At 59.4% G+C, this 24,535-nt stretch overlaps 1 protein-coding gene and 1 long non-coding RNA gene across 5 annotated transcripts in view; one reads left to right on the plus strand and one right to left on the minus strand.

The window, feature by feature from the left end:
• WNT4 (Wnt family member 4) overlaps positions 1-24,535 on the minus strand; it is a 29,942-nt gene continuing 5,407 nt past the window's right edge. For 2 of the 4 annotated variants that reach the window (XM_070458884.1, XM_070458881.1), the window contains exons 2-5: positions 13,303-13,538; positions 4,170-4,301; positions 3,912-4,054; positions 1-2,973 (exon numbers count right to left, since the gene is read on the minus strand). In XM_070458884.1, the coding sequence (XP_070314985.1) occupies positions 2,506-2,973; positions 3,912-4,054; positions 4,170-4,301; positions 13,303-13,450 (891 nt within the window). In that variant the 5' untranslated portion in view covers positions 13,451-13,538 and the 3' untranslated portion in view covers positions 1-2,505. The remainder of the gene's footprint in view (positions 2,974-3,911; positions 4,055-4,169; positions 4,302-13,302; positions 13,539-24,535) is intronic. The other 2 variants (XM_070458882.1, XM_070458883.1) reach the window with 2 other exon arrangements.
• LOC139032215 (uncharacterized) lies at positions 4,297-8,783 on the plus strand. Its single transcript, XR_011484740.1, has 2 exons — positions 4,297-4,562; positions 6,257-8,783. It is a non-coding gene; the product is annotated as an uncharacterized lncRNA (long non-coding RNA).

Below are 24,535 nucleotides of genomic sequence, written 5' to 3' on the forward strand. Positions count from 1 at the left end.
TTGCAAGATAAAGAAATAATCATTTTATCGTGCACCAGACTATTTCATGAGGATGTCACAAAGGCAAGGAGCCTAGTATAAAAGTCAGGACATGGGGTGGGGGCAGCAGGGGGTAGCAGCATCCAGAGCTAGGACTCGTCCAGCCCGAGGCCTCAGGACACCTTGCCTTGTGATGGGACTAGTGGGGAGGGTTTCGGGCAGGGCTTGGACCCTCTGGCCAGCCTCCAGAGTGGGTGACTGTGTCAGTCCTGTGCTGGTTCCTCTTTATTTGGACAGTCTGGAGTGGGATGTGTCCAAGGAAGCTCCATTTTCCTGCAGCCATGGAGCTTTGGGGTGCTGGTGGCAGCAGTGGTAGGGGCTGGGCAGAGGTTGCTAGAATCTAGTCTGCTTCACTGAGGCTACACCCTTCGAGAGCCACAGGAGGATCAGCTTTGAGAAGCCCCCTGGTAGGTGGAAAGGTGAAGCCTGTGAACAAGCACAGACCCTGTGACTTCTTCCTGGGGCAGTGCCCATCATACCAGCATCCAGCTGGAATCTACTATGCCCCTGCCTCTGAGGACAGGACCTGGGGTGGGGGAGGGGTCTTCACCGCTTCCTTTGTGTGGATCTGGCCCATGCCAGTGAGGGATAGTGTTTTTCCCTGGCGCTGAGCAGACAGCTGAACAGAGCCCGCCAGAGGAGCAGTGAGCCCAGCTGGGCAGCTAACCGTGGGGACACTGAATCAGCTCAGCTTTCATCCACATCAGAGCCTGCCTGCCCCAAGATTATCCCTACGTTTGAATGTGGGTCCAGCATCTCACTTGGTTTTGGCCTTCTTCTCGGATGGACACTGAACAGAGAGCTTGGCTAGGGGCCAAGGGTGTTGACCCTGTCTTCGTGAGGGAGCCAACACCAGGAGGCACAAACCTCCAGGCCCGGAGAAGCGAGTTTAACAGGCCAGAGCCTGTATTGTGGATCTGGGGCTTTGAATTCAGATACTGAATCTTGGAGCCAACAACTGGGAGTCTGAGACCCTGCAAGGGGGAATCCTGAACCCCAAAACCTCAAACCAGGAGCAGAAAGCCTCCATGTTGGGGCAGCTTGGAGAGCAGGCTGGGAGTCATGTCCCTGGGGGGGGTTGGTCAGGAGCCCACCTGAGAAGCAGCTGGGTCAGGCCAGGGCTTGCCATGTGCAGGCCCTGCCCACAGAAGTCTGGGCCGGGCTCCTGATGGCCTGATGGGTGCACAGGGCCAGGCCTAGGCTGTGGGGCTGGCTCCGAGGGCACTGCTTCAGGCCCCACGGCACCTGGGAGCAGGGGTGCCTCTGCGCTGAGACCTCGCTTTGTCAGCCTGGCTGCTGGCCCCTGCTTCCCTCCGAGCCGGCTCTGCCCTCCCTGGGGAACCACGTGGGCTCCAGCTCGGCCTGTGGTCTGTGGCTCCTGCTGTTGGAGTCCCGTCCCCAAGTCTCAGACGCAAGGGGGCCCTACAGTCTCTGGGACTTTGGGAACAGGCTCCCAGGAGGCTTGGCTGGAGGGCTCTTCTGGCTCCGTGTCCGCATCTATGGGTCCTGGACCCAGCCGAGCCTTGCCCTTCGTCCTGTGAAACGAGCACAAGCGTGCGTCCCTGTCTGGTTGGCCTCCCAGGACTGCCGCAGTCATCCAGTGAGACGGCCCAGGACAGAGTCTAGAACAGTGTTTGCTCAACAGATTTGGCTAAGAGAGCGAAGTGAAAGTCGGGTGAGGGCTTTTACACATGGCCCTTTCCCGTGTATGACATTAACGTTCTTAGTTTCACGGAGGAGCAGCCCCGTGAAGAGTCTCCATGAAGGCTGAGCTGGGGTCTCCGGTCCAGGCTGCAGCTATATTCCTGTCTGGGAGGGACCGGGGGGAATGGGGGGCGTCTCCCTCTCTGAGGGTCGGGGTGCTGCAGCCTGCACTGGTCCTGGCCTCATCTGCTGCTCTTGCCTAGAGGGGCCTACAGAGATTGAACCGCCGGCTGCCCATGGAGACCTGGTGTGTCTACCCACTCCTTTTCCAGGGGGCTTGAGAGATGATGAGGCCAAAGCTGCCAGGGGCCCCCGTGTAAGTGGGGGGGGGGGGGTGCGGCTGCCATCTAGACGGCACCGTTCCCCTGCCACCCGTCTCCCTGGACGGCAGGGTCAGTCGGCACGGGTGGCTGGGACACTCTTCGTTACCCACCTGAAGTCCGCAAGTAGAAAAACAGGTACAGATAACAAGTGAGTGGTCAGCAGCGGCCACATGTGGACAGCCGGAGGCACGCGCAAAGTCCCTTTGGTCAGTGGCAGCCACAAAGGCCCCGGCTTCAGGGCGGCCCCAGGGTCGGTGCCCTTGGGGCCGCCCGCCCGGTTTGGGCAATAAATAACAGGAGGGACCCAAAAACCAAACCAAAACAAAAAATAACAACCAGTATCTTTTGGGGCGGGTGGTGGCTGGCAGGGGGGACTGTTTAAATTATCGGCCTTCCCCGGGGCCACGAGGCGGTCGCTGGGCGCCGGGCCGGGCGGCGGTCACCGGCACGTGTGCAGCTCCACCAGCCGCTGGCACTGCCGGCATTTGACGAAGCAGCACCAGTGGAACTTGCAGCTGCAGCGCTCGGCCAACTCCACCTGCGCCGTGTGGAAGCCGCGGCCACAGCACAGCAGCTCGCAGCCGTCGATGGCCTTGGACGTCTTATTGCACGTGCGGCCCCGCGTGCCCAGCACGCCGCTGCGCACGTCCTGCTCGCAGAAGTCCGGGCTGGGCTCCAGGTACACCAGGTCCTCATCCGTGTGCGGCTTGAACTGCGCGTTGCGCGGCACGAGGGCCCTGGAGGAGCCCACGCGGCGGGGCTCCACCTCCGTGGCGCCGTCGAACTTCTCCTTCAGGGCGTGGCCCACCTGGCGGAAGGGCGGCACGGCTCGCCAGCACGTCTTTACCTCGCAGGAGCCCGACACCCCGTGGCACTTGCACTCCACCCGCATGTGTGTCAGGATGGCCTGCGGGGGGAGGGGGAGGGGAGAGGGGCCGTCAGGCGCTGAGGGGGAGGGGCACGGGTGGGGGGCGCGGCGGGGGGGGGGGGGAGGAGAGAGGGGCGGTCAGGCGCTGAGGGGGAGGGCTGGGGGAGGGGAGAGGGGCGGTCAGGCGCTGAGGGGGAGGGGCAGGGGTGGGGGGCGCGGCGGGGGGGGGGAGGTGAGAGGGGCGGTCAGGCGCTGAGGGGGAGGGCTGGGGGAGGGGGGGAGAGGGGCGGTCAGGTGCTGTGAGGGAGGGCTGGGGAGGTGGAGGGGAGAGGGGCGGTCAGGCGCTGAGGGGGAGGGGCGGGGGTAGGGGGCCACGGCTGGGGAGGGGCCGCCGGGGTGGGGCGTGGACCGTGGAAGGGGGCGGGCGAGGTTGGGATGCCGCCGCGTGGGAGAAAGATTTATCGGGGGGGGCTCTTCCTCTGTCTTTAAGCCCCTTCTGTATGCCACAGGAGCTGCTCAGCTAAGCGGGGAACAGTCCAAGATACTGTCCTTGGCGTCCGGGCCGCTTGAGGTTGATGAAGGAGGGGCCTTTCAAAGGGCAGTGTCATTGGAAACAGTGACAGCTGATGTGCTGGGGGGCGGGAAGGACAGGGCTGCACTGCACCAGCCACTCCAGGAACCTTGAGGAGTAGGCATTGAGATGGCAGACGGGGTCACAGTCAAGCCCCCGGTCCTGGCAGGGACGCAGAGCTAGGGGTGGGGGCTGTGTGTGTGACGGGCGGATGGAGACACACGCCTGTGTGCACATACGCGTGTGGTTGGCCCTCACACCTCTGGGAGGCCTGCTCACCTGGCTGCCCTCTCGCCGCCGCCCCCCCCCCCCCCCCCCCCACGCCCCACAGGAGGGGCCTTGCAGGGAGCGTTTGGGGACCTTCCCGAGTCTGTCCTTCCCCGGCGGGGAGGGGGGCCCACGCTACCTTCCTGCCAGCCTCGTTGTTGTGGAGGTTCATGAGGGCCCGGCTGGACGAGGCCCCCTTGCTCCTCTCGCGGACGTCCACGAATGACTGGGAGAAGGCCACGCCATAGGCGATGTTATCCGAGCATCCTGACCACTGAAAGCCTGGCGGGGGGCAGGGGCGGCACCCGAGACCACGGGTGAGTGAGGGCCCGGCCCAGGTGCCCCATCCATCCACCCCCGGCCACCCGCATACGCCCTCCCCTGTGCCCCCACTCACCCTGCGGGCTGACCCCATGCACTGTCCGGTCACAGCCGCACTTCTCCAGCTCCCCGCTGCTGCACGCCCGCGTCACCGCGAAGGCCACACCTGCTGAAGAGATGGCGTACACGAAGGCCGCCTCCCGAGTCCCTGTGGGAGGCAGAGGGGGCAGGGCTGGGTCCCAGCGCTCCTCCCGCCCGGCACCCTCCTTTATAGAGGGGAGGGGGAGATGGGACCCTCCTGGACGATGGCGGCCAGGGAGACAGACAGCAAGGCAGCAACTCTGTGGAGCCACGAGCCAGGCTGTGCTGACACCCTCAGCACACCGGCGACCGGGCACATCAACACCCGCCGGGCACTGCTCTGCGGTCTTCACACGTGCCGGGCATTTGTCTGCCCCACACCCGTCAGGTGAGTACACCTGTCATCCCCATTTTCAGAGAGATGAGCCAACTCGTCTCAGGCCTCACAGCTCGTGGGTGAGCGGTATCGGTCCAGCTTCAGTGCTCTGAGCTACCCCCAGATCCTGTTCTCACGGCCTCTCCGGGAGATGAGGTGAATTAACATACCAAGATTGCAGGAGGCCCTGGCTGGGCCTGTCTGCCTGGCTCTTCCTGTGCCTCTTCTAAAGTCTCCGAGAGGGTCCCCCGCCCTGCGAAGCTGCCCTAGCCCCTCCCCGCTGAGGCTGGGCCCATTTCTGAGACCACCTTGCTCCTTTAGACATTTGAGGGTAAATGGCAATAACAGCGGTCCCACTGCTTACCAGGCAGGGCCACTGCCAGCGAGGGGTGCCCTCTACCTCCGAGAGCCGCCCCTTTCACAGATGGCCCGGTGCGGGTTTGGGGAGGGGAAGTGGGTCCCAGTCGCCGGTCAGGAAGTGACAGAACCAGGACCCAAGCTCCGGTCCGTCTGCCTCTGCTCCCTGTCTCTTCCCTGTGGCCCCCTGACTTCTTGGTGGTTCTATTTTGGTGTCTGCCTGGTCTCTCGCCTGAATGGGTGTTTTTATCCTCCTAGGGACTGTGCCTCAGGGGGTATAGCTGCCATGCAAGCTCTTCTGGGGGTGGGGGTGGTGGGAGGGGGGTATATCTGTGTGTGTGTGTAACGCGTGTGCACACAGCTGGCTGGGTGTGTGACCGGACGGGCCCTGCACCTCTCCTGGGCCCTGTGAGGGCCTCTGTGTGCCCGTGACTGTCCCTCTGTCTCTTGCTGGAGTGTCCGTGTCCGCAGGAGCGGAGGGGGCAGGCTTTGGGCTCGCGGTTGGCAATTACCTCTGCGACACCCAGGCCTGTGCTCCCGGCTGCCCCGGGGAGCAGTCGCCGTGGTCAGGCGGAAACAATCACCTCCTGTGTGCCCGCGTCTGTGGGCAGGGGTGGGGGGCAGCCCCGGCCCCCGTGGCTCAGGACGCCCTGTTCTCGGTCCGGCCCTCGAGCGAGGGATTGTACCCACCTCCCATTCCCCACGGCCTGCCTGCTACCGTGGTCTGGCCACTCTGGGCCAGCGTGAGGGGCCTTGGCCAGAGCCACGGGTGCCTTGACAGCCTGAGACGAAATCCTCTCCAAGTTAATCGAGGTTAATAGCAGGATCATGTTGGTTGGTTTTGTGCTGTGGCCGCCCAAAGAGAGACGACTTTAGTTTCTGGTATTTCTGGTATTTCCAGGCCTGAACCAGCACAAATCTTTGCCCCAAAGACCACGGGGGAAGGGAAGGCAGGAGGTAGGGTGGAAGGGACTGGCAGGGTGGCCCCGGCTCCTGGCCGGGTGCAGTCCTGTCTCCTCTGCTTCTCTGGGCCCTCAGGCAGCCCCTAGCCTGCCCCAAGCTCTGGGCCTACCCTCTCCCCTGCGTGCTAGTCGCCTTGGGTGCAGGGTGCCCCGTGAGGTGGTCAGGGAGACCCCCGCCTCATCCCCAACCAACACCCATCTGCCAGAACTCCAGGCCCCTTTGTTCTGGCCTTGGTAGCAAGGGCACTACCGCTTGGGTGGAACTGAGGAGGTTCTGGAGTGAAGATAATAGCATGAGCTGAAGCTTAGAGAGAGCTCACTCTGTGCTGGGCGCTGTCTGAGCACAATAAACCCATGAAGTAGAGACTTTTGCTCCCCATTTTACAGATGAGGAAACTGAGGCACGGAAGGGTGAAGCGACTGGTCCAAGGACACCCAGCCAGGAAGCGGGGGAGCCAGAATTCAGACTCCGCCAGCCTGGCTCCAGCGTTTCAACCTTGACACGGTCCTGCCCCCCAGAGGAGCCCAGAGTCCTCGGGAATAAACAGCCCATCTCATCTCACCTCCGTTTACGAAGCTGTGAGCTGTGGGACCTGTCCAGTTCCGTTTATGGGTTCTTCCTGGGGGGATGGTGAGCAGTGCTCAGCACAGGAGCCCCCCCTCCCGCCCCCAAGGCCTGGAGGATGTGACCGAGCCCCTGTGTCCTGAGAGCTGATGGCAGCTGTGGCGGCCTCTTCTGACCGACCCTGAGTCCCCGTCCCTTGCCTCCAGCGCTGTGGCTCCTCCCAGCTCCTCCCCTGTGTCCCGGCTGGAGCCTTGCTCACCCGTGGGACACCCGGCAGAGACCGCTGAGACACAGGAAAGGACTGCGGTGCAGCGGTGAGGGCCACCGAGGGGAGCTCCCCAGCGGCCTGGTAGATAACTGGTCTGCGGGTTTGCGCGTGCCAGCTGCAGGGGGAGGACAGTCCTGGCTTTGTCCTCCTGGGATGGCAGAGCCAGCGAGGGGAAGGCAGAGCATTCGAGAGGGCTAGCAGCTGCTCGCCGCTCCTGCCATTTCCATAAAGCCGTTTGCTCCGTTCCACGTCCAGCCCCTTTCTTCCTGCTCTTTCCTGTACCTCCTTCCCTGGCTCCGAGGGTCTAAATCCTGAGCGTCCTCTGGGTCCCACCTCACTGCCCTCTTTTCCAAGGAGCGAAGGCTGCCTGCAGCTGGGAAATTCAGAGTTGTCCTCGGGATCCAGGGATAATTACCCTTTCCGAGGGCCTCCCACGTGCCAGGGCCTGTCCATGTGCTCATGATGACCTGAGCCACCCAGCTATCTCCAGCTCTGCTCCTGGAGGGAAAAATGAGGCTGGGTGGCTTATCCAGGGTCCTTCAGTCAGCCAGTGGACAAGCAGGAACCAGGGCCTGTGTGTTCGAGCACGTCACGCGCACTGTCTCCCCAGATGTTGGAAGGACGGACGTTGGAGCAGGAGGGAGTGTTTGGAAGAGAGGCTGAGTTGGGCTGGAGAGGAAACCGCGGGCATGGGGATCCCCCGGGGCACCAGGCAGGTGTCCTGTGGCACTGTCATTCCGAGCATAACTCACATGTTTCCGAAGCGGGCCCAGCGGGAGTCCTAGGGAGGAGGGGCAGGGCAGGCTGGCCTCCCAGAGAGTCCTGACCTTGGTCTCTCCCCATCCCTGCCCCTTAGTCTGCCTGTCCAATTCCTTTGCTATCTTGTCGGCAAAAGCGGATTTTTTTTTTTCTTGAAACCTCCTTCAGGAAGCCTCTTTGGATTTACAACACAGTGTAGGACCCGGGAAAGAGTAAAGGCGCTGGACCTGGACAGAGCCATGTCGTGCCCTTTTCCAGTTCTAACATGGGGAAGATAATGCTGCCCCGGGAGGCCAGGCCCTGGCGCTTCCTCCCACCCCTCATCACGGAGTCCCAGGACCCCAGGTGCCCTCACTGGCTGGCTCTCCACTCTGACTGTTTCGGCTTCTGAGTGTCTTGTGTGGCTTGTCTGGAGCCAGATGGGAAGCTCCAGGGGCCACACTATCCCTCACCGCCTCCCAGTACAGAACTGGCAATGACAAGCCTTTCTCAGCTCTCTGGAAATGGAAAGGGGTTATTGGGAGGAGCGTGGATGCTCAGCCAGGCAGGCCTGAGGTCTGGGCCCGGCTCGGTCACTTCCTAGATGTGAGATTTCGGTTTTCGTGTCCAAAGAATGGGGCTGACATCGTCCTGACCTCTTCAGGTGGGTCTGGAAATCTACTGACGTCAAACATAGGAAATGCTTAGTCACTGGCCCAGAGTACGAGCTTGAGACAATAGCTACTGTGAATGTTATTGTTGGGTGAAATTAATGCCGTTTTATTCATTTACTAACAAGTATCAGTAGAGCAGTTATACCCCGAGGGCCACTTGTCTGTATATTGGCCACCGGGCCAAAAGCTTCCTTAGGGTGGAGACACCGCCTCCTTCACCAGATGGTTACCTGCTGTGAGCCAGGCCCTATGCCAGCACCAGGGAGGCCCAGAGGAACCTGTCCTCAAGCAACCCCTGGTGCGGAGTGTCTCCGGGGTACCCCCTCCCTAGGCCTCTTGTGACTTATCTGATGGCACCAAAGGCTGGCTCGAGAGTCCCCAGGAGACAGGCGTGTCGCCCCCTTCTCTGGCCCAACGTGATGGCAACATCGAGAATGAAGGTGAGAGCACAGGTGTCAGTGAGTCGCAGCCCAGAGGAGCATCTGCTTCCCACCTCCAACCTGATGCTGCCTCCAGGAAGAGGCACCGGGACTTCCCTGGTGGTCCAGTGGCTAAGACTCTGAGCTCCCAATGCAGGGAGCATGGGTTTGACCCCTGGTCAGGGAACTAGATCCCACATGATGCAGCTAAGACCCGGCACAGCCAAATAAATATTAAAAAAAAAAAAAATGCCCTGAGGTTTGAACTCGGGGACAAGAAAGACAGCCTGGGCTGAAGCTTCACTTGGCTACGACTCATCACCTGTCCAGGTGGCAGCCAGGGCCTGACAGGGCCGCAGACCTCAGGGAGCCCACTCTCTCGGGACAGGGGTGCGGTGGGGCTCACAGAATGGGGTGCAAAGAGGTGGCAGGGGGGGTGGCACCCAGCATCCTCCACAGAGGGAAGGAGCGGGGAGCCGAGGAGCTGGCGTCTTCCCCACCTTTCTGCATCCTGCTCGGGCTCGCCCCGCTCAGAGACCCCCGCCCATCCTGTTCACAGTGACCCTGAACTTTCACCAGACCGCACGGCCTCTCCCTCCCCACTCAGGCCCTGGGCTTTCGTCATTCCTTCCACAAATGTTTATCAGTTACGTGCCCAGATGCTGCCCTAGGCGTGGGGATCCAGCAGTGACCAGACCGCACAGAGGCCATCCCACATCTGGCCCTGAGTGCCTGCCCCGCCAAGAACCTCCGCCTGCCCCATTCCTGGCTGCCCCCCGCCCCCTGCCAGCTTCACCAAACTTCTGGCGTAGTCTCAGCCCAGAGCGCGTGGTTTGGCCCTGCCTTACACACTGTCCTCATGGGTCACCAGTGTCACTGTCCGTCTTGCCTCTAGGCCAGGAGCGGAGGGGGGTCCACTGCCTGGGATTGGAGGGGGTGCAGGGTTAGAGCCATGCCGTGCCGCCTCGGGCAGTCCCCACCCCCGGGAGTCATTCAGGCATTTGGAGACATCACCTCTGAATCCTGATGGGAAGCCTGGGGTTGCCCCCTCGCCCCCTTTCCAAGGGATGTGCCGCTGAAGCTTGGACAGGGGATGGATCTTGCCCAGGGTCTCATGCCTGGCTCAGGTCTAGATCTGGGTGAGTTACACCCTCTGCCTGCTGCACCTCCTTTCTCAGCTATAACGTGGGAATAAAACTAACACACTTGGAGCTGTCCTGAGGGTGGTTGGATATGATGCAATGCCCTCCACAAATGGGGCTCCTTTTCTCCTCCAAGTATGGCCTGGCTCCTAGAGGGATCTGTGACCTATTACCTTTCCAGGTCTGAGGTCATGACCCCAGCCGGGCAGCTCATGAATTTGGGAACTGGCCAAGTTCCCTGACCCCAAAACCTGGGAACTGCGAGAGAGGCCTGCCCAGGTCAGTGCTGCCCCCAAAATTACAGCATCTGGTGATGATGGGTGACTTTTCTGGGGCCAAGGTCCACCCTAGATGGTGATGCCCTATGAGTGAGTGCAGGGGAGGGTCCCACTGACAGGTGAGGACACCGAGGCTCAGAGGGCGGTCCCTCCCCCAAGGTCATGCTGCCCACGCTCTTTCCCCATGTCTCATCGACACCGGGAGGGACGGGTTCCTTCTCTTGTTCAGTGGGGATAGAGTAAGGCTTTCCCAGGAGGCATTTTACCAGGGAAGAAAATGGAAAATGCAACAGTGAGGAGATGGACGGGTGGGAAGAGCTCAGACTCCTCCAAAACATGACGGCCCTGGCCTGGTGTGATGGCTTGGTACATCTGCCTGGTGAGTGCCTGCCCTGACTCAGCCCCGAGGAGACTGGACGCTTGACCGAGTCACTTGGACTTTTAGTCCTGAGCAGGCTCCAGCCAAACCTGGTCGAGTCTCGGCGTCTCCCTGAGCTTGCTTGGGAGGGTCAGGCCCCCTCCCTGGTTCCTGGAGCAGACACAGGTGAGGAAAGCACATCTCAGCAGGGTCCCTCACCGGCTTCAGGCCGCACCGATCCGCGCCTCCCTTCCTCTGCCCCTTGAGTCCATGCCCTGACTTGCTCTCTGCCATTGGATGGCATCCACCGACTGTGTCCTCCATGCCAGGCTCGGCCATGAGCTGGGAAGCCGGTAAATGAGACATCTGTCTCGCCTTCAAAGAGTTCTAGGTTTAGGGATGGGGGGGTGGGGGTGGTGTGGGAGAAAGCCAGCACAGGTCAGTGTGAAAGGTGTACTGAAAACCGTGTGGGCACACGTGGTGTAGACAGAAGTGTGTGTGTGTGTGTGTGTGTGTGTGTGTGTGTGTGTGTGTATTAAGGGAGTGAGAGAAGGAGAGAGAGAAATTGATGCGTCAAATGGATTAAAATGTGAATAGCTGGTGACTCTAGATAAAGAGGCGATGGCAATTCTTCATAGGAAAAACAGAACTTATACATTCAGAGAACAAATTGGTGCCAGAGGCAGAAGCAGGAGATGAAGGAGGGCAATGGGTGAAGGGGGTCAAAAAGTACCAACTTCTAGTTATAAAAATAAATGCAACATGAGGACATGATGCCCAATGCAGTGACTGTAGATAGTAATATTGTATTTAAAAGTGGATGAGAACGGAGATCTTAAAAGTTCTCACCACAAGAAAAAAATGTCTACATCTGTGTAGTGATGGATGTTAACTAGACTTTCTGTAGTGATCACTTCGTAATATATACATATTATTGAATCATTATATTATACCCTGAAACTAATATAATGCATGTTAATTATTCCTCAGTTAAAAAAAAATAGGAAGATGAAAGCTGACTGAATAAACCCGTCACATAGAAATCTTTTTATAAAGAGTATATGGGGGGACTTCCCTGGTAGTCCAGTGGTTAAGACTTCAGCTTCCAGTGCGGGAGTCATGGGTTTGATCCTTGGTCGGGGAGCTAAAATCCCACACACCTCAGGGCAGCCCAAGATCCAGAACAATAGAAGCAATATTGTAATAAATTCAATGAAGACTTTAAAAACGGCCCATATCAGAAAAAAGTCGTAAAAAAAAAAAAGAGTATATGAGAATTCCTTGTACTACTGTTGCAAATTTTCTCTAAGTTTGAAATTATATCAAAAAACAGTTACCAAAAAAGGGGGAAAAAAACACCCCAGCATGATCCAAGAGCCTTGGGGCCCCGAGGAACAAAGCAACGCCCCTGCCTGCAGGAGCTGGGAAGACTGGAGGAGGGAGAAAGACAAAGACTGGCGGAGAAAGAGGACGGGGTGTCTGGGTGGAGGGGACAGCATACGCAAAGGCACAGGGGTCTGAGAGGGCCTGGCGCGTGAAACCCTGCCCATCTGTTCACCAGCCCACCTGGAACACAGAACACCTATTGTGTGCCAGGCGCTTCCCAGGCCCAGGGCCTGCTGCTGAGCCTAGGATCTGGGCCTCAGCAGACAGACAAGACACCTTGGTCCTGGGAGGGCCTCGGCTCCCCGGCTGCGCCCTGGGGCTCTGCTCCTTCCACGAAGCAGCAATGTGCAGTTGGGCCAAGCAGGATCGTGCCTTTTTTGGCCCCTGCCAGCTCTCCAGAGAAAAGCTTCCAAATTTCTATCGCAGTCGGTTTCCAACAACATCTAAATGATTTGCCACAAGCCCGGCAGCCCCAGCCTTCCAGGACCGCAGGTGCCAAGACAAAGGTTGGCCCAGGAACGCCCTCCTGCTGCCCAGGCACATCAAGGGGCCCGTGGACGGTCCGTGGCCCAGAGTGTCAGTTTCACACTCAGAAGTGGTAGAAAAAGAGGAAGCTGGTTCACAGTGCGCCCTGGAGGACAGCGGCTTGACCTGGTGCCCTCCTGGGGAGTCTTCCAGTTGCCTGGAACGTTCTCTATGCCCTGGCCCACCTTCCTCTGGCTTGAAGGCCTTCTCATGCTCCTGGTATCAGCCGAGGGCCCACCTCCTCAGGGAAGCTCCCCCCCTGAGCACCTGCCCTGGCTGGGGCCAGGTCCACCCCGGGCTCCCGAGGCTCCTGTGTCCCCTCACCGTGGGTAAGACAGAGCGCGACTTGGAGCTGGACCGCGTGGGCTCAACGCCTGGCTCAGCCGCTTTTATCTGTGACCATAAGCACGTGACTTAGCCTCTGGGTGCCATAGTTTCTCATTTGCAAGATGGAAGCCTATCTCAAGGGGCCAGATGAGTTCGTATTACTTAAAACAGTTCAACCGTTAGGTCCCTTGCTGGTGCTACGGGTGTGAGGGCCACTGCCACAGCTGGGCTGTCAGCATTGCCTTGACCTGAGCCCGGGAGGACAGGATCCGGGTGGTGTTCTTTCCGGGGTCTCAGAGCTGGGCATGGTCGGGTTCCCAATAGTATTTGTCCAAGGTACTGACGAACAAGGTGGTCTTGCCTAAGGCAGGCTGAGCGCTAAGGTAAAAACAGTGTGGGGCTGGAGGTCTGGGGGCCCCCAGATCTGATTTCTGATTCTGCTGTTCACCCTCTGAGGAGCTCCAGGCAGCTCCATCCTTTCCCCTACCCAAGCCTTGGATTCTGACTCTGAAACGGGATGATGACCCCAGGACTGAGGATGCTGCCCGGAGGATTGCACTACAGTGTCAATGAACGAAGGCCCTCCTGCCTCGGACCCCCGCCTCCGCTGCGTTCTGCTCACTCCCGGCCATCCACCTGCCATCCTGTGATGAGTGATGGACCGGTCAAGCTACTCTCAAGCACGTGACGCCCCTCCCCGCCTGCCCGCCCCCCCCCCCCAGAAGACGGCACCCCCGCGAGCCCCGCCCTCACCTTGCGTCACCACCTTGCCGAAGACCGGCAGCGAGTCGAGCGTGGAGCAGTTCCAGCGCCGGTTCCGGAACTGGTACTGGCACTCCTCGATGGCGAGCTGGGCACCACGGCGCACCGAGTCCATCACCTCTAGGTTCCGCTTGCACATCTGCACCTGCCTCTGAATCAGCCCCTTCAGCTTCTCGCACGTCTCCTCCTCAGAGATGCTTCCCACTGAGGACAGCTTGGCTAGGTACCTGGGGAGAGGGCGTGGGTGGGGGTGGGACACCAGGCAGGGGGCCTCCCCTCCTCCTTCCACGCACAGGCTGAAGCCCCCCCACCCCCACCCCCGCCCTGTCCGGGGCTCTGGGAGCCAGTTTGTCCCAGCGATGAGTCCCTGGAGGAGGTGGGCTTCTCTCTGGATTCAGGGACAGCCCTCCTGCCTGGCTCCCAGAGGGGCGGAAGTGCGGAAGTGCTATCTTGTACAAAGCTTTCATCTCCGCTGGAGTTAAACAAAGCTGGGGGAGCCCTAGGAGAGCCACTGACAGAGCCTCCGTGGGATCCCTCCCCGCCTGGGGGGCCCCTGGGCGGTTGGCATCTGGTCCCCGATGTCACACCAGACCTTCCCCACTCCAAGCCCTGCATGTCGAGATGCCCTCTGTCTGGAGCCTTGGAGCCACTGTCTGGTCTGGTGTGTCTCTTTCCCTCATCCCCAGGCAGGGACCCCTGCGACCTAAGCCCACCTTCTGGCTACAAAGGCTGCAGTCCTCATTGCCAGTCATTTCCCAGGGCCCCCAGGCAGAGACCAGCATCCCAGCGGCAGCACTTAGGACAACGTGTGCAGTGAGGATGGGGGGCTGGGGACGGGCATGAGGGAGTGTGAGCTTTGAAAACAAAAGTGTGCCAGGCTTCCTGCTCAGCCTTTGGATTCTTGACCGCCCGGGGATGAGGCACCAGTACTTGCCCCGCCTCACAGGGTTGGAAGGGGATCTCAGGCCAGATAACACGGCTTTCTGTCACGGCACCCTGGCACCAGGCGCGTGTGAGAGGGGGCTTCATTGTATCCATTTCAGCGGAGGACAGACAGAGCATTGCTGTTTTGTTTTTATAATCTTTTGAGCATACCACATGGCACGTAGGATCTTAGTTCCCCAACCAGGGATCAAACCCACTTCACCCCCAATCTATGAGTTGACAATTACTGTGCCCATTTTATGGACTCCAACATAAAGGCTAAGAGGGTGACATGCCCAAGGGGATCCAGGTAGCAAGTGAAAGAGCCAAGCCTCAGACCCCTCCAACCCCATGGGCCTTTCCCCTGCCTGTCCTCCTCCGTGAGGGCCCAGGAGGGCTCTACTCTGGCTAATGACGATGACTTTGTGATCTGGGCCAGGATGCAAGGGGCCCCGGAGCAAGATACAAGAATGCTCACTGGGGTGGGAGCAGAGCTGGGGAAAGACCCTGTGACGAAGAAAAGTGGTTTCTCTCTCAAGGGAAGGGTGTGCATTCACTGAGCACCTACTAAGTGTCAGGTAGTATTTCAAAGCAGGGAGGTGGCCGTCGCAGTCACCCAACTTGTAAGGAAGAACAGACCTGCATCGGAGTCTGGGTCTGGATGACCCTGAGGCTTGTGCTCCAAACTCTGCCCCTCAACCTGCCCCCAGCCACCCATCCCAGCATCCTTGGCTGAGGCTAGTGCACACAGTAGGCACACAAGTAGCAGTCTGATGGTGGAAGAAGAGCCGAGTGGTGACTCTGGAAGGCCTCCTTTCCTTCCCCTGCCTCTCTTTCTACCTCTTTAGTGGTAGGTGCACCTGGATCCTCCCAGGTTCTTGGAGGTTCAGTGGAGCGCACAGAATCACAGCCTTTGGGAATGAGACAGATGGTCTGGTCCAGACTCCTTACCTCACTGGTAAGCTCAGAGAAGGAAAGGGGCCTTCCCACCAACTTCCCACAGGAGACTCAGACCCCTGCTCTACCTACCCTCAGCCTCAGCCCCAACCTCACGGATCAGGGGCTCTGAATATAAAGAGAGGGGTGCCCCACTGCACCAGACTCCACAGTGAAACAACCCAGCAACCCAGGTCTCCTTGATGTGAGAGCTATGGTTCTCCGGGGGTGGAGGTGAAGATGCTGGTACGTCTCACAAGGGAAGCTGCACAGATTTCTATCAGAAGAAGGGTAAAGGGGGAAGGTCGCCACTCTCCGGGACTCAGTTTCCCCACCTGTAATGTGAGGGGGAGACTGACCACCAGTTGTGGCCAAGTCAAGGACTGTCCTTGGGCACTACAGGGATTCTGTATGTGAAAGATGGTCTGACCCGGGGCCTCAGACGATGGGGTGTGAACTTGACATCTGTTTGCCGAGTGAAGGAATGAATAAATGCATGGTACCCAGATAGAAAATCACATAGAAATCCTAGTAAGACATGGGAGATTTTTTTATAACAATGGCAATGAGAATAACTAATTTGAAGGCTGAATGGCAAAGAATGGATGTTTTTGAATTGTGGTGCTGGAGAAGACTCTTGAGAGTCTCTTGGACTGCAAGAAGATCAAACCAGTCAATCCTAAAAAAGAAAACCAACCTTGAATATTCATTGGAAGGACTGATGCTGAAGCCAAAGCTCCAATACTTTGGCTACCTGATGCAAAGAGTGGACCTGATGCTGGGAAAGATTGAATGCAAGAGGAGAAGGGGACAATAGAGGATGAGATGGTTGGATGGCGTCACTGACTCAATGGACATGAGTTTGAGCAAACTCCCGGAGGTAGTGAAGGACAGGGAAGCCTAGCGTGCTGGGGTTGCAAAGAGTCAGACATGACTTAGTGACTAAACAACAGCATCAATGGCCCTTAATCAGTAAAGCCTAACACTTTACTTACTTACATGATTGCATTTAATCCTCAGCAAGCCAATGAACTCCCATTGTACAGGGGTTAAAGACGGAGGCACAGAGAAATATTTTGCCCTGTGTGCAATGTCACGTGGCAAGTAAGAGGCAGTCAGGACTTGACTCTGGTTTTGCCCGACTTCAAAGCCTTTGGTAGAGCCAATATTCTTTTAAGTGGCTCAAGGACTGGAATGTCACCAGTGGGCAGAGGCTGCTGGGAGCTGGGTTCGTTGGACCTAAGGATGTGGGCCAAGGTGTAGATAGATGGTGGGCCACCTGTGGGTTGCCAAACTCTCCCCACTGGCAGTGTACCATCAGCAGCTGGATTCTTTTTGTCGGACATGGGGGCTGGATCAGAGTGATGGTTCTCAAATCTGTGCAGCAAAACATTTGCAGGGTTTGCCGAAAGCATAGGTGTCTGGGCCCCACTCCAGGCGGGGCTTGATGGGTGTATGGGCTTTTTAACGCATTCCCTGCAGGAGCTGTGAAGCCAGGCTTGCACCCACCTGGAGGGGGCTTTAGGGGAAGCCCGTGCGTGACCACTGGTGGTGTTCCCTTCCCAGTCCCTGGGACCCTGATTCTGGCACCCTCTCTCCTCCTCACGGCTGCACCAGCCCCCTGCTTGCCCGGCCTCCCTGCACCTGGCTTTCCTGATCCTGGAAGTGGAGGTAATGATTTCCATCCCCAGGCCACTGGGAGAAGTTAACCTGGTGAGATGAGGCTGCTGCATCTTGCTCTCAGCTGAGTTTTGGGTGCACCACGACGCTGAGGCTCTGGCCCTTCCCTGGTAGCTCGGGAGGTGGGAGGTGGGTGGTCTTGGCGGGAGGCAGTCCCCCCTCCCTCACTCTCCCCCCATTCCTTGCCTCCTGGGAGGCTCCTAGTCTTTGCTACCGGGTCCTGCTTGGAGAATGCACAGAGGCTTGGTAGCGTCCCTATGAGGCCTGGGCAAGATGCCTGAGAATCTCAGAAGGGAGACGGGGTGGAAAGATGGCTGAGGGTCCGCGGGAGGGTGCCTCTGCAAGGGGAGGGGGCCCTGTCTCCCCGGCCCAGCTGTGGAGCTGGCACCACTTGGCGCTCTTGGCCTGCAGGGGGCGCCAAGAGCCTGGCTACTGGCCATGGGCCAGGTCCACGTTGGGAGGCCGCGGGGTGATGGAGGACTAGGAGTTGGGCCTACAAGTTGGATCCTTTCCTGCTCAGATGCCAGGGCTGCCTTCTAGGAGAAGGTGGTGGGGGGCGGTGACATGGGGGCACAGAGATGGCCGGCCCCCACCTCTGTTCTGCCCCCTTCTCGTGTCTGGCCGAGGGGCTGGGGGAAGGGCAGGGCAGGTGGTGTGGAAGCTTGGCTTCTGTGTCCACGGCGGGGGTTCTCCGGGCAAGGCGAGCAAGCTGGGGAGGCCTGGCCGAGCCACCTGCCTGTGGTGCGACCTTGGCCCAGTCCCCGCCCCATCGGAGCTGTCTCCTAAAGGTACCACTGCAGATGAAAGGGTCAGAGCCTGCGGGGATGGAGGCGTTTAAGCTGCAGAGGCCTCAGGCCCCATCCCATGCAGGCTGATAGATGGAGCCCCTGCCACTGAAGACGGGGACATGGGCCAGAGGAGCCCCCTACCCCCACCTGCCCTCTGCCTGCCCCTGCTGCCACTCAGAATTCAACGAGGGACACAGGCTGAAATAACAGTGCAAGGGATTTAGGGGTGAGCTGCCGGCCTGCCACGGCCGTGAGTCACCGGGACGGCTTCCAGGAAGAAGCTGAGAAAGCTCTTCCGCTGGGGAGAGCGGTCCCTGCCCCCCAAGGCTGGCACCAATGCCCACCACCCCCAGCCCCTGCTTTCATCTGGCCCCTCAGCTGACCCCTCCCATGGTTTGAGAAGCAGAGCCCTAACCCCCCTCTGGTTCTCACAGATCCCACGCTCTTGCCTGTAAAGGGCTGGACGTCAGAACTGGGAATGGAACTGGGACTGGAGAAGGGGCGGGGCCCGGGACCCCAAGCCTCATGGGCTGTGGCCCGCGCTGCTTCTTCGGTTAGGATGCCTGGCTTCGTCTTACAGATGGGCAGACGGAGGCCCAGAGGGGGGGCGTGGCGCCCCAGAGTCACACAGCCAGTGAGCAGCAAAGCTGGGACGCAGACCCAGCTCACACGGGGCCCTTTTCCCCGCCTGTACCCCAGCTGTGGATCTGCCTCGCTTGACAGCTGCAGGATGTCACGGCCCGCTCCGTGTGTGTCCAGTCTGCGGCCTCCCCGACGTCCAGCACAGGCTGTGACCGTAGAAGGTGCTCAGTGAGTGCTTGCAGCATAGATGGAGGGCCCTGTGCTCACGAGGTCCCCCAGCTCCACTCCTGCAAAGTGCTCAGGAGAGGGGAGGGCGGGGGTGACGGAAGAACTAGGGGGCTCCTTGGCCGTTCGGCCTCTGGAGGACTTAGAGAGCCCAGCGGGCAAGGCCCAGCTGGTCCCAGGGGCCTCAGGAATGCTCTCCCCACACCCTCAGGTGGCTCAACCTTTCCCCCAGAGACACGCATGCCGCTCGCTGGCTGGGCCCGGCTCAGATGTCAAGTGCACAGGCCATTCCTGGGGGAGATGCGGAGCGTGGGGCCAGCCGGTGGAGGGCCTCGGCCACCCCTGCCTCTTCCCTCGTTGGAGTTGCATCGCCCCCATTTAGGCTTCTTCCGGCCGCTGCTGAGCACAGGCTTAGCCATTTACCACTCGCTGCCCAGGGCCACCCAGGACTCCAGCCACAGCCGTGCCATCGATCAGGTTACCCCCCGCCCACCCCCCCCACCCTGGGCTGCCCTGCTGCCAGCCAGCGCGTGCCCGTCTCCTCCCGTGGGGGCTTGGAGTCCAGCAGGCTCCTCCCAGGAGGCCCTCCCCGCAGCCCGTGCCTGCCGCCTGCGAGGCCGGAGGGCCCTTGGCCCTGCCAGGGAGATCAGATCCTCTCAGCCACCTGCTGTTTTCATTAGAAACTAAAATTAGCTGGGCTTGTCCCAAGCTTTTCCAGGTTTGCTGGCTTTTTAAAAAAAAAAAAAAAATATATATATATATATATATATATACAAATTCCTAGAGGAAAATCCGCACCTCTCCACCTCCTGCCCTGGCTCTGGCTCTGCGCGTCAGGAGGACAGGGGACGGGAAATTGCTGGAGCGTTTGGGAGGCCGGGCGGATCAGTGCTGTGGGTCCTGGCCCCGAGGCGGGCAGGTGGGGGCTGGGAGGCCGGCCCGGGCCTCTCTCTGCCCCCTCCTCCCTCAGGCCTCCCTGCTGCCCAGGCCGCATTTAGAGCCTCCCGAGGAGCAGTCGTGCCTGCCGGGCGACACCAGGAAGGAAGGAGGCCAAGAGACTGGGAGGAGGAGCCGGAAGGAACCGAGTGCCTGATGATCGGAGAGCTGCCCGCCCGGGAGATGCGGCCGGGTGAGGGAGAGGGTCTGTGACCCGTCTGGGCCCCCCGGCGCTCCTGGCGGGTGGGGAGTCCCTGGTTTCCCAGGAGCCTTCCACATCCCCAGCTGTTTTCAGGCCTTGGGGGGCTTCTGTCCCCGCAGTCTCCGTCTCCGTAGCGTCCCTGTCCCGAGACACTCATCCCTGCCCGTGGCAGGTGGCGCGAGGCACCGCCCAAGAGAGAAGGACGGACTGGGTTGGCATCCCGTCTCCGTGTCACTGGCGGCAAGAGAGGGGATGTAAGCCTCCGTGTCTTCCCCTTTAGGATGGGGAGAAGAATCTGGGTCTCTGGAGGCTGAGGTGGGTTAAACAGTCACACAGCAGGTACGCTTTCTCCTGTTGGCAACACGATTACATTGTTGTTATTCCTTATCATTAGTATGCATGTTCATCAGCAGCATCAGCATCCCTGCCTTCTCAACGCCTCTCCTTAGTCCGTTGAGCTGCAGCCTCTTCCGGGGGACCCCAGGGTGGTTCGGCTCGTTTGTCTTCTTTGGCTTGGCTCCATCGGCTCCCTCCCACCTGGGTTCCCAGCCCTTCTTTTCAGCTGAGCATCCCAGAGGGCAGGACACATGCCCTTCAGGGACAGTGGGTCACTTCAGCCTCGATCCCAACCGTTGATGGTTGACGGGATCTCCAGTCTTCAGAGAGAGAGGGTGTGTTGCCAGTGGTTCTGGCCCATCAGATGGGTCCTCTAGGAATGGGGGGTCTGAGGAATCGGGGGATGGTGCTGTTAGGAGATTCAGAGCTGGGGACCCTGGCGTGAGGATGGCATGGATAGCGGTGTGTCCAGGGAACCTGGGAACCATTCTTGGGACTAGATGATGGGAAGAGGGACCTTACGTCCCTTGTCACTTTGCTCCTCAAAACAACAGTCACGTGCTCCACTATATCTTTACATGGATGCATGCATGCTAAGTCACTTCAGTCATGTCGACTCTTTGTGACCCTGTGGACAGTAGCCCGCCGGGCTCCTCTGTTCACGAGCTTCTCCAGGCAAGAATACTGCAGAGGGTGGCCATGCCCTCCTCCAGGGGGGTCTTCCTGATGCAGGGATCAAGCCTGTGTCTGCTGCGTTGCAGGTGGATTCTTTACCACTGAGCCACCGGGTAAGCCACCTTACGTGGATATAGAGTCGTAAATTCACACAGGATTCTCCAGGTGGGTATCATCCCCCCGTTTTATAGGTGAGGAAACAGGCTCAGAGAGGCATGTGTTTCAAGGCTGCGCGGTTGCTCAGGGTCGGTCAAGACTTGAACACAGGTCCTTCTGGCTTCTAAGCCTGGGCTGGCGCATCGGGCTCCCGCCACGGCCCAGGGCACAGAGGACTTGGTGGTTTGGCATCAGTGGGCACGGGTCTGAGGGAGGTAGTCTGATTCTTCCATTGATGGGTCTTTCTAGGGACTCCGTATCTTCCCTGCCTGACAGCGAAGGCGTCTCTCAGGGGCGAGGGGTGCTGGAGAGGATGACGCCTCGGAGGTTACGTGGCTGCCTGGGCAGTATCTGGGCCCATGACCCCTGCAGCTTCTCAGGCAGTGGAAGGAGTTGCTGCTGTTGGCCTGAAAGCCCTGCAGGGGTAGCCGGCGAGGAGGGGCTGGCCCCGGAGATGCTCGCAGGGGCTGTGGGGTGGTGGGTGCTGCCTCCATGCCGCTCTTCTCCCAGACAGAGCCCAGCTCCATGCAGCTCTCAATGCCCACGTCAAGTTCTTTTTGTTCCAAGCACTCTTCCTCAGTTGCGAGTGGAGTGACAGCCTCCCTGCAGCCCAAGGCCCCGCTCCTGTCCCCTAGGGTGCTGTCCGCACCCCCCCCACCCCCGTCTCCTGATCCCTGGCTCCCTTTACTCCCCATCCTCAGAAGCCTCAGCACCCTGATCTTCTGTCTCTCTTTTTATTTTTTTAAAATGTGTTCAAGAAACATCTATTGAGCAAGGAGTTATAGCATGCACGCAGAATGGGGTGATCTAGCTGAACATGTGTGATGAATCAGCATTGAAGTATTTTGCATTTGTTTCTTCATCTCTACCTCGATGGAAAGAAGATGGGTTATCGTTGCAGTGTTACAGTCCCGGAATTGTCTGTCTCTTCCTCCGTCTCGACATCTTACTCCCAGCCCCACATTGCCCCCACTTCCCTACCTGCCATTCCTACCCCCCCCCCCCCCATTTCTTATTTCCCATCTCACAGGATTAGGTCCTGGGGGAGCTGGTGGCTGACTCAGGGCCAGCAAATAGCAGCTCAGACCTGAACCTGGCTGGTTCCTGAGCTGCGCCAGGCAGGAAGAAGTTTCCTTTTCTCTCTGGGGGAAGGTGTGGCTGTGGGCCCAGTGGGCGTTGAATTTAAGGCACTTCCTGACCTTGCTCGCCCCCGAATTTGCCAGCAGAGAGTCTCCCTTGCATAGATGCATTCGACCCTCCTCCCTGGAGTACCTTGCCTGCCTTGGAGCCATCAAGCTGTTGAGTGGTCCTCCCCTAGCTGGGCTGGGGGAACCCTGGGGGAGGGGTGGCAGGAGGGATGGGGAAGCCTCGTGAGCTGTCCGGGGACAGTGTGGGGGGCTCTCTGGAGTCAGGCTCATGCCCTGTGTCTTTAGGTTTCTAGCGAGTTCCTCGGCCTTGGTGCACCCTTGCTCAAGGCCCAGGCCTGGGGGAGCCGGCGGCTAAGCCCACACTCGCACCCCAACAGGGCTGGCAGGAAAACCTGGGCTCCTCCCTTGTCGCTCATCACCTCCAGCAGGGATGACGGGCAAGGGGGGTGGGCTGCAGGCCTGCTTTCACCTGCTGCAGGGAAAGGTCTGGAAGGCAGTCAGAGACCTTGAGTGGGGTTCCAGCTCTACCACTGCTGTGCCCTGGGACCCCCAGGTGCCTAGCATGGCGCCTGATGGAGAAGAGGTCTGGACAAGGAAGTGGGCGTCGCCATCAAACAGGGCTCACCAGGCACTCGCCCTCCTGCCTGGAGGCTCGGTGTCCTAGGAGGAGGCTGACTTGAGCACTCACAGGAACCTCTGACTCTGATGGCTGAGATTCCGTCCTCTCGGCCCCAGGGTGCCGGAACAGCCGGGCATCACTGACTCAAGGGGGTACCCTGAGGTCTCCAGTCCTTGGAGAGGAGTTCCTGAGATCCAGTTCTGCAGTGATTTGTGTGTGAACACAGTGAGAAACGGTCCAAGAGGACCCTTCGGGGTCACAGCGGCAAAGAGGCCCCTCCGGGCTCATCGGCGGCTTCATGCTGTTCCTAAGGGGCCTCTCCAAGTTCCCTTGTGAGCCGAGAGCTGTCGGGGGGTTCCCTCCCTCTTTTTACTCCCCCCACCCCTCCGCCCTTCTCCTCTTTTCTCAGACCAGGTCCCCTCCGCTGCGGGGGTTCTGACTTGGCCAGGGAACTAACAAGAGTTTGGTTTTGAGTTTGCCAGGAGACGGGGGAGGCGGAGAGGGGTTTGGGAGGGGGAAGGGGGGAGCTGGGGGTCACGGCAGGGAGCGAGCCTTCTCCCGGCTTTGGCTGGATCACAGAAGATGCAGCTCAGGACTCAGAGATAAAACCTGGCAACTCCTGTGGAAATCTGGACAGCAACCATGGGGTCACAGCTCCGCCTCCCAGCTGAGTCCGCCGAGCGAGCGGCTCTTGCAGGCTTGTTTGGAGTGGGGGCGATGGGGTGGGCAACTGTCACCCCCCCACTCCCTCCCTCATCGGCGGCTGCCTGGCCAACTCTACTCCTGGTTGGCTCAGGTCAAGCCCTTCTTCCCAGAGCAGTGGACGCGAGGATGAGTCTTGGTGCAAATGCTCAGCTCTCCCAAGGCACCCACAGGGCCCGAGCTGGGCGAGTTTCAACAGGTTTGGGGAGCACTGTCTTGTCAGATGCTGAGTTGCTCAATTGCTAATCCAGGGTTGAGGGAAGAAAGTCAAGCCACGGCAGACAGCTGGGTCGTGATTGCTGCTTGAGCAAACCCCTCAGGCAGAGCCTGGTCCCGGGGCCCTGAGAGGGGGGTGAGGGGAGAAAGTGCTCTCAGCCTGGCTCTGAGCGGGTGCCCTGGCCCAGAGCTGCGGGCCAGAGCTGTGCATCTGCTGGGTGATACCCACTTTGGCACATCTGAGCATCACCCGCAGCTTGGGGCAGTAGGGCAGAGCCTCCCTCCCACTCCAAGTGGGAGGGCCCACATCAGATGGGGCCTGATGTGACAGCAACTTACAATCCTCAGGAGTGAACAGGCCTGTCCTCCCTTTGTTCATGAAATGTTGACTGAGAAGCTGCTACAGGCCAGGCGTGTGCCAGGCATTGAGGCTGCCGGCAGGCGTCTGTGCCAAAGCCTCGGCCCCCGGAGGCTCCTAACGTGGCAGAAGGAGCCACGTTAGTTGGAAATGGCAGCCCCCTCCCATGTTCTTGCCTGGAGAATTCCACGGACAGAGGAGCCTGGGGGGCTAGGTACAGTCCATGGGGGTTGCACAGAGTGGGACAGGATTGAAAGACTGAACAACAACCATATATGATAGGAAACAGTTCTCTAAGGAGAGGATGGAACACCACGAGATCTGGGCATCTGAGAGCAAGTCAAGTACTGCTTCTGCCATGTGGGATGTCCCTTGGGGAAGTCACTGCACCTCTGGGCCTCTGAAGTAGGGTTGAATATGGATTCCCTCCTCTGAAGGGGAAGGGGGAGAGGTTATGTGGTTCTTATAAGGAAGTGGGTGTGACAATGCTTCGTAAGTCATTGATTCTCAACCAGGGGTGATTTTGCCCTCTAGGGACATCTGACAGTGTCTGGGGACATTTCTGGTGGTTCCCTGGCTGGCAGAGGGCAGGGGGCAGGGTGCTATAGGTGTCTGGTGGGTAGGGAGGCCAGGGATGCTGCTAAACATTCAACAATGCACACCACAGGCCCCAAGTACCAATAGTGAGAAATCCTAGTGTAAACTGTAAAGCGCTATGGGTGTGTCAGTGACTGTAATTCA

The sequence above is a fragment of the Odocoileus virginianus genome, chromosome 30, assembly GCF_023699985.2.
Source record: "Odocoileus virginianus isolate 20LAN1187 ecotype Illinois chromosome 30, Ovbor_1.2, whole genome shotgun sequence".
NCBI lineage: Eukaryota > Metazoa > Chordata > Mammalia > Artiodactyla > Cervidae > Odocoileus > Odocoileus virginianus.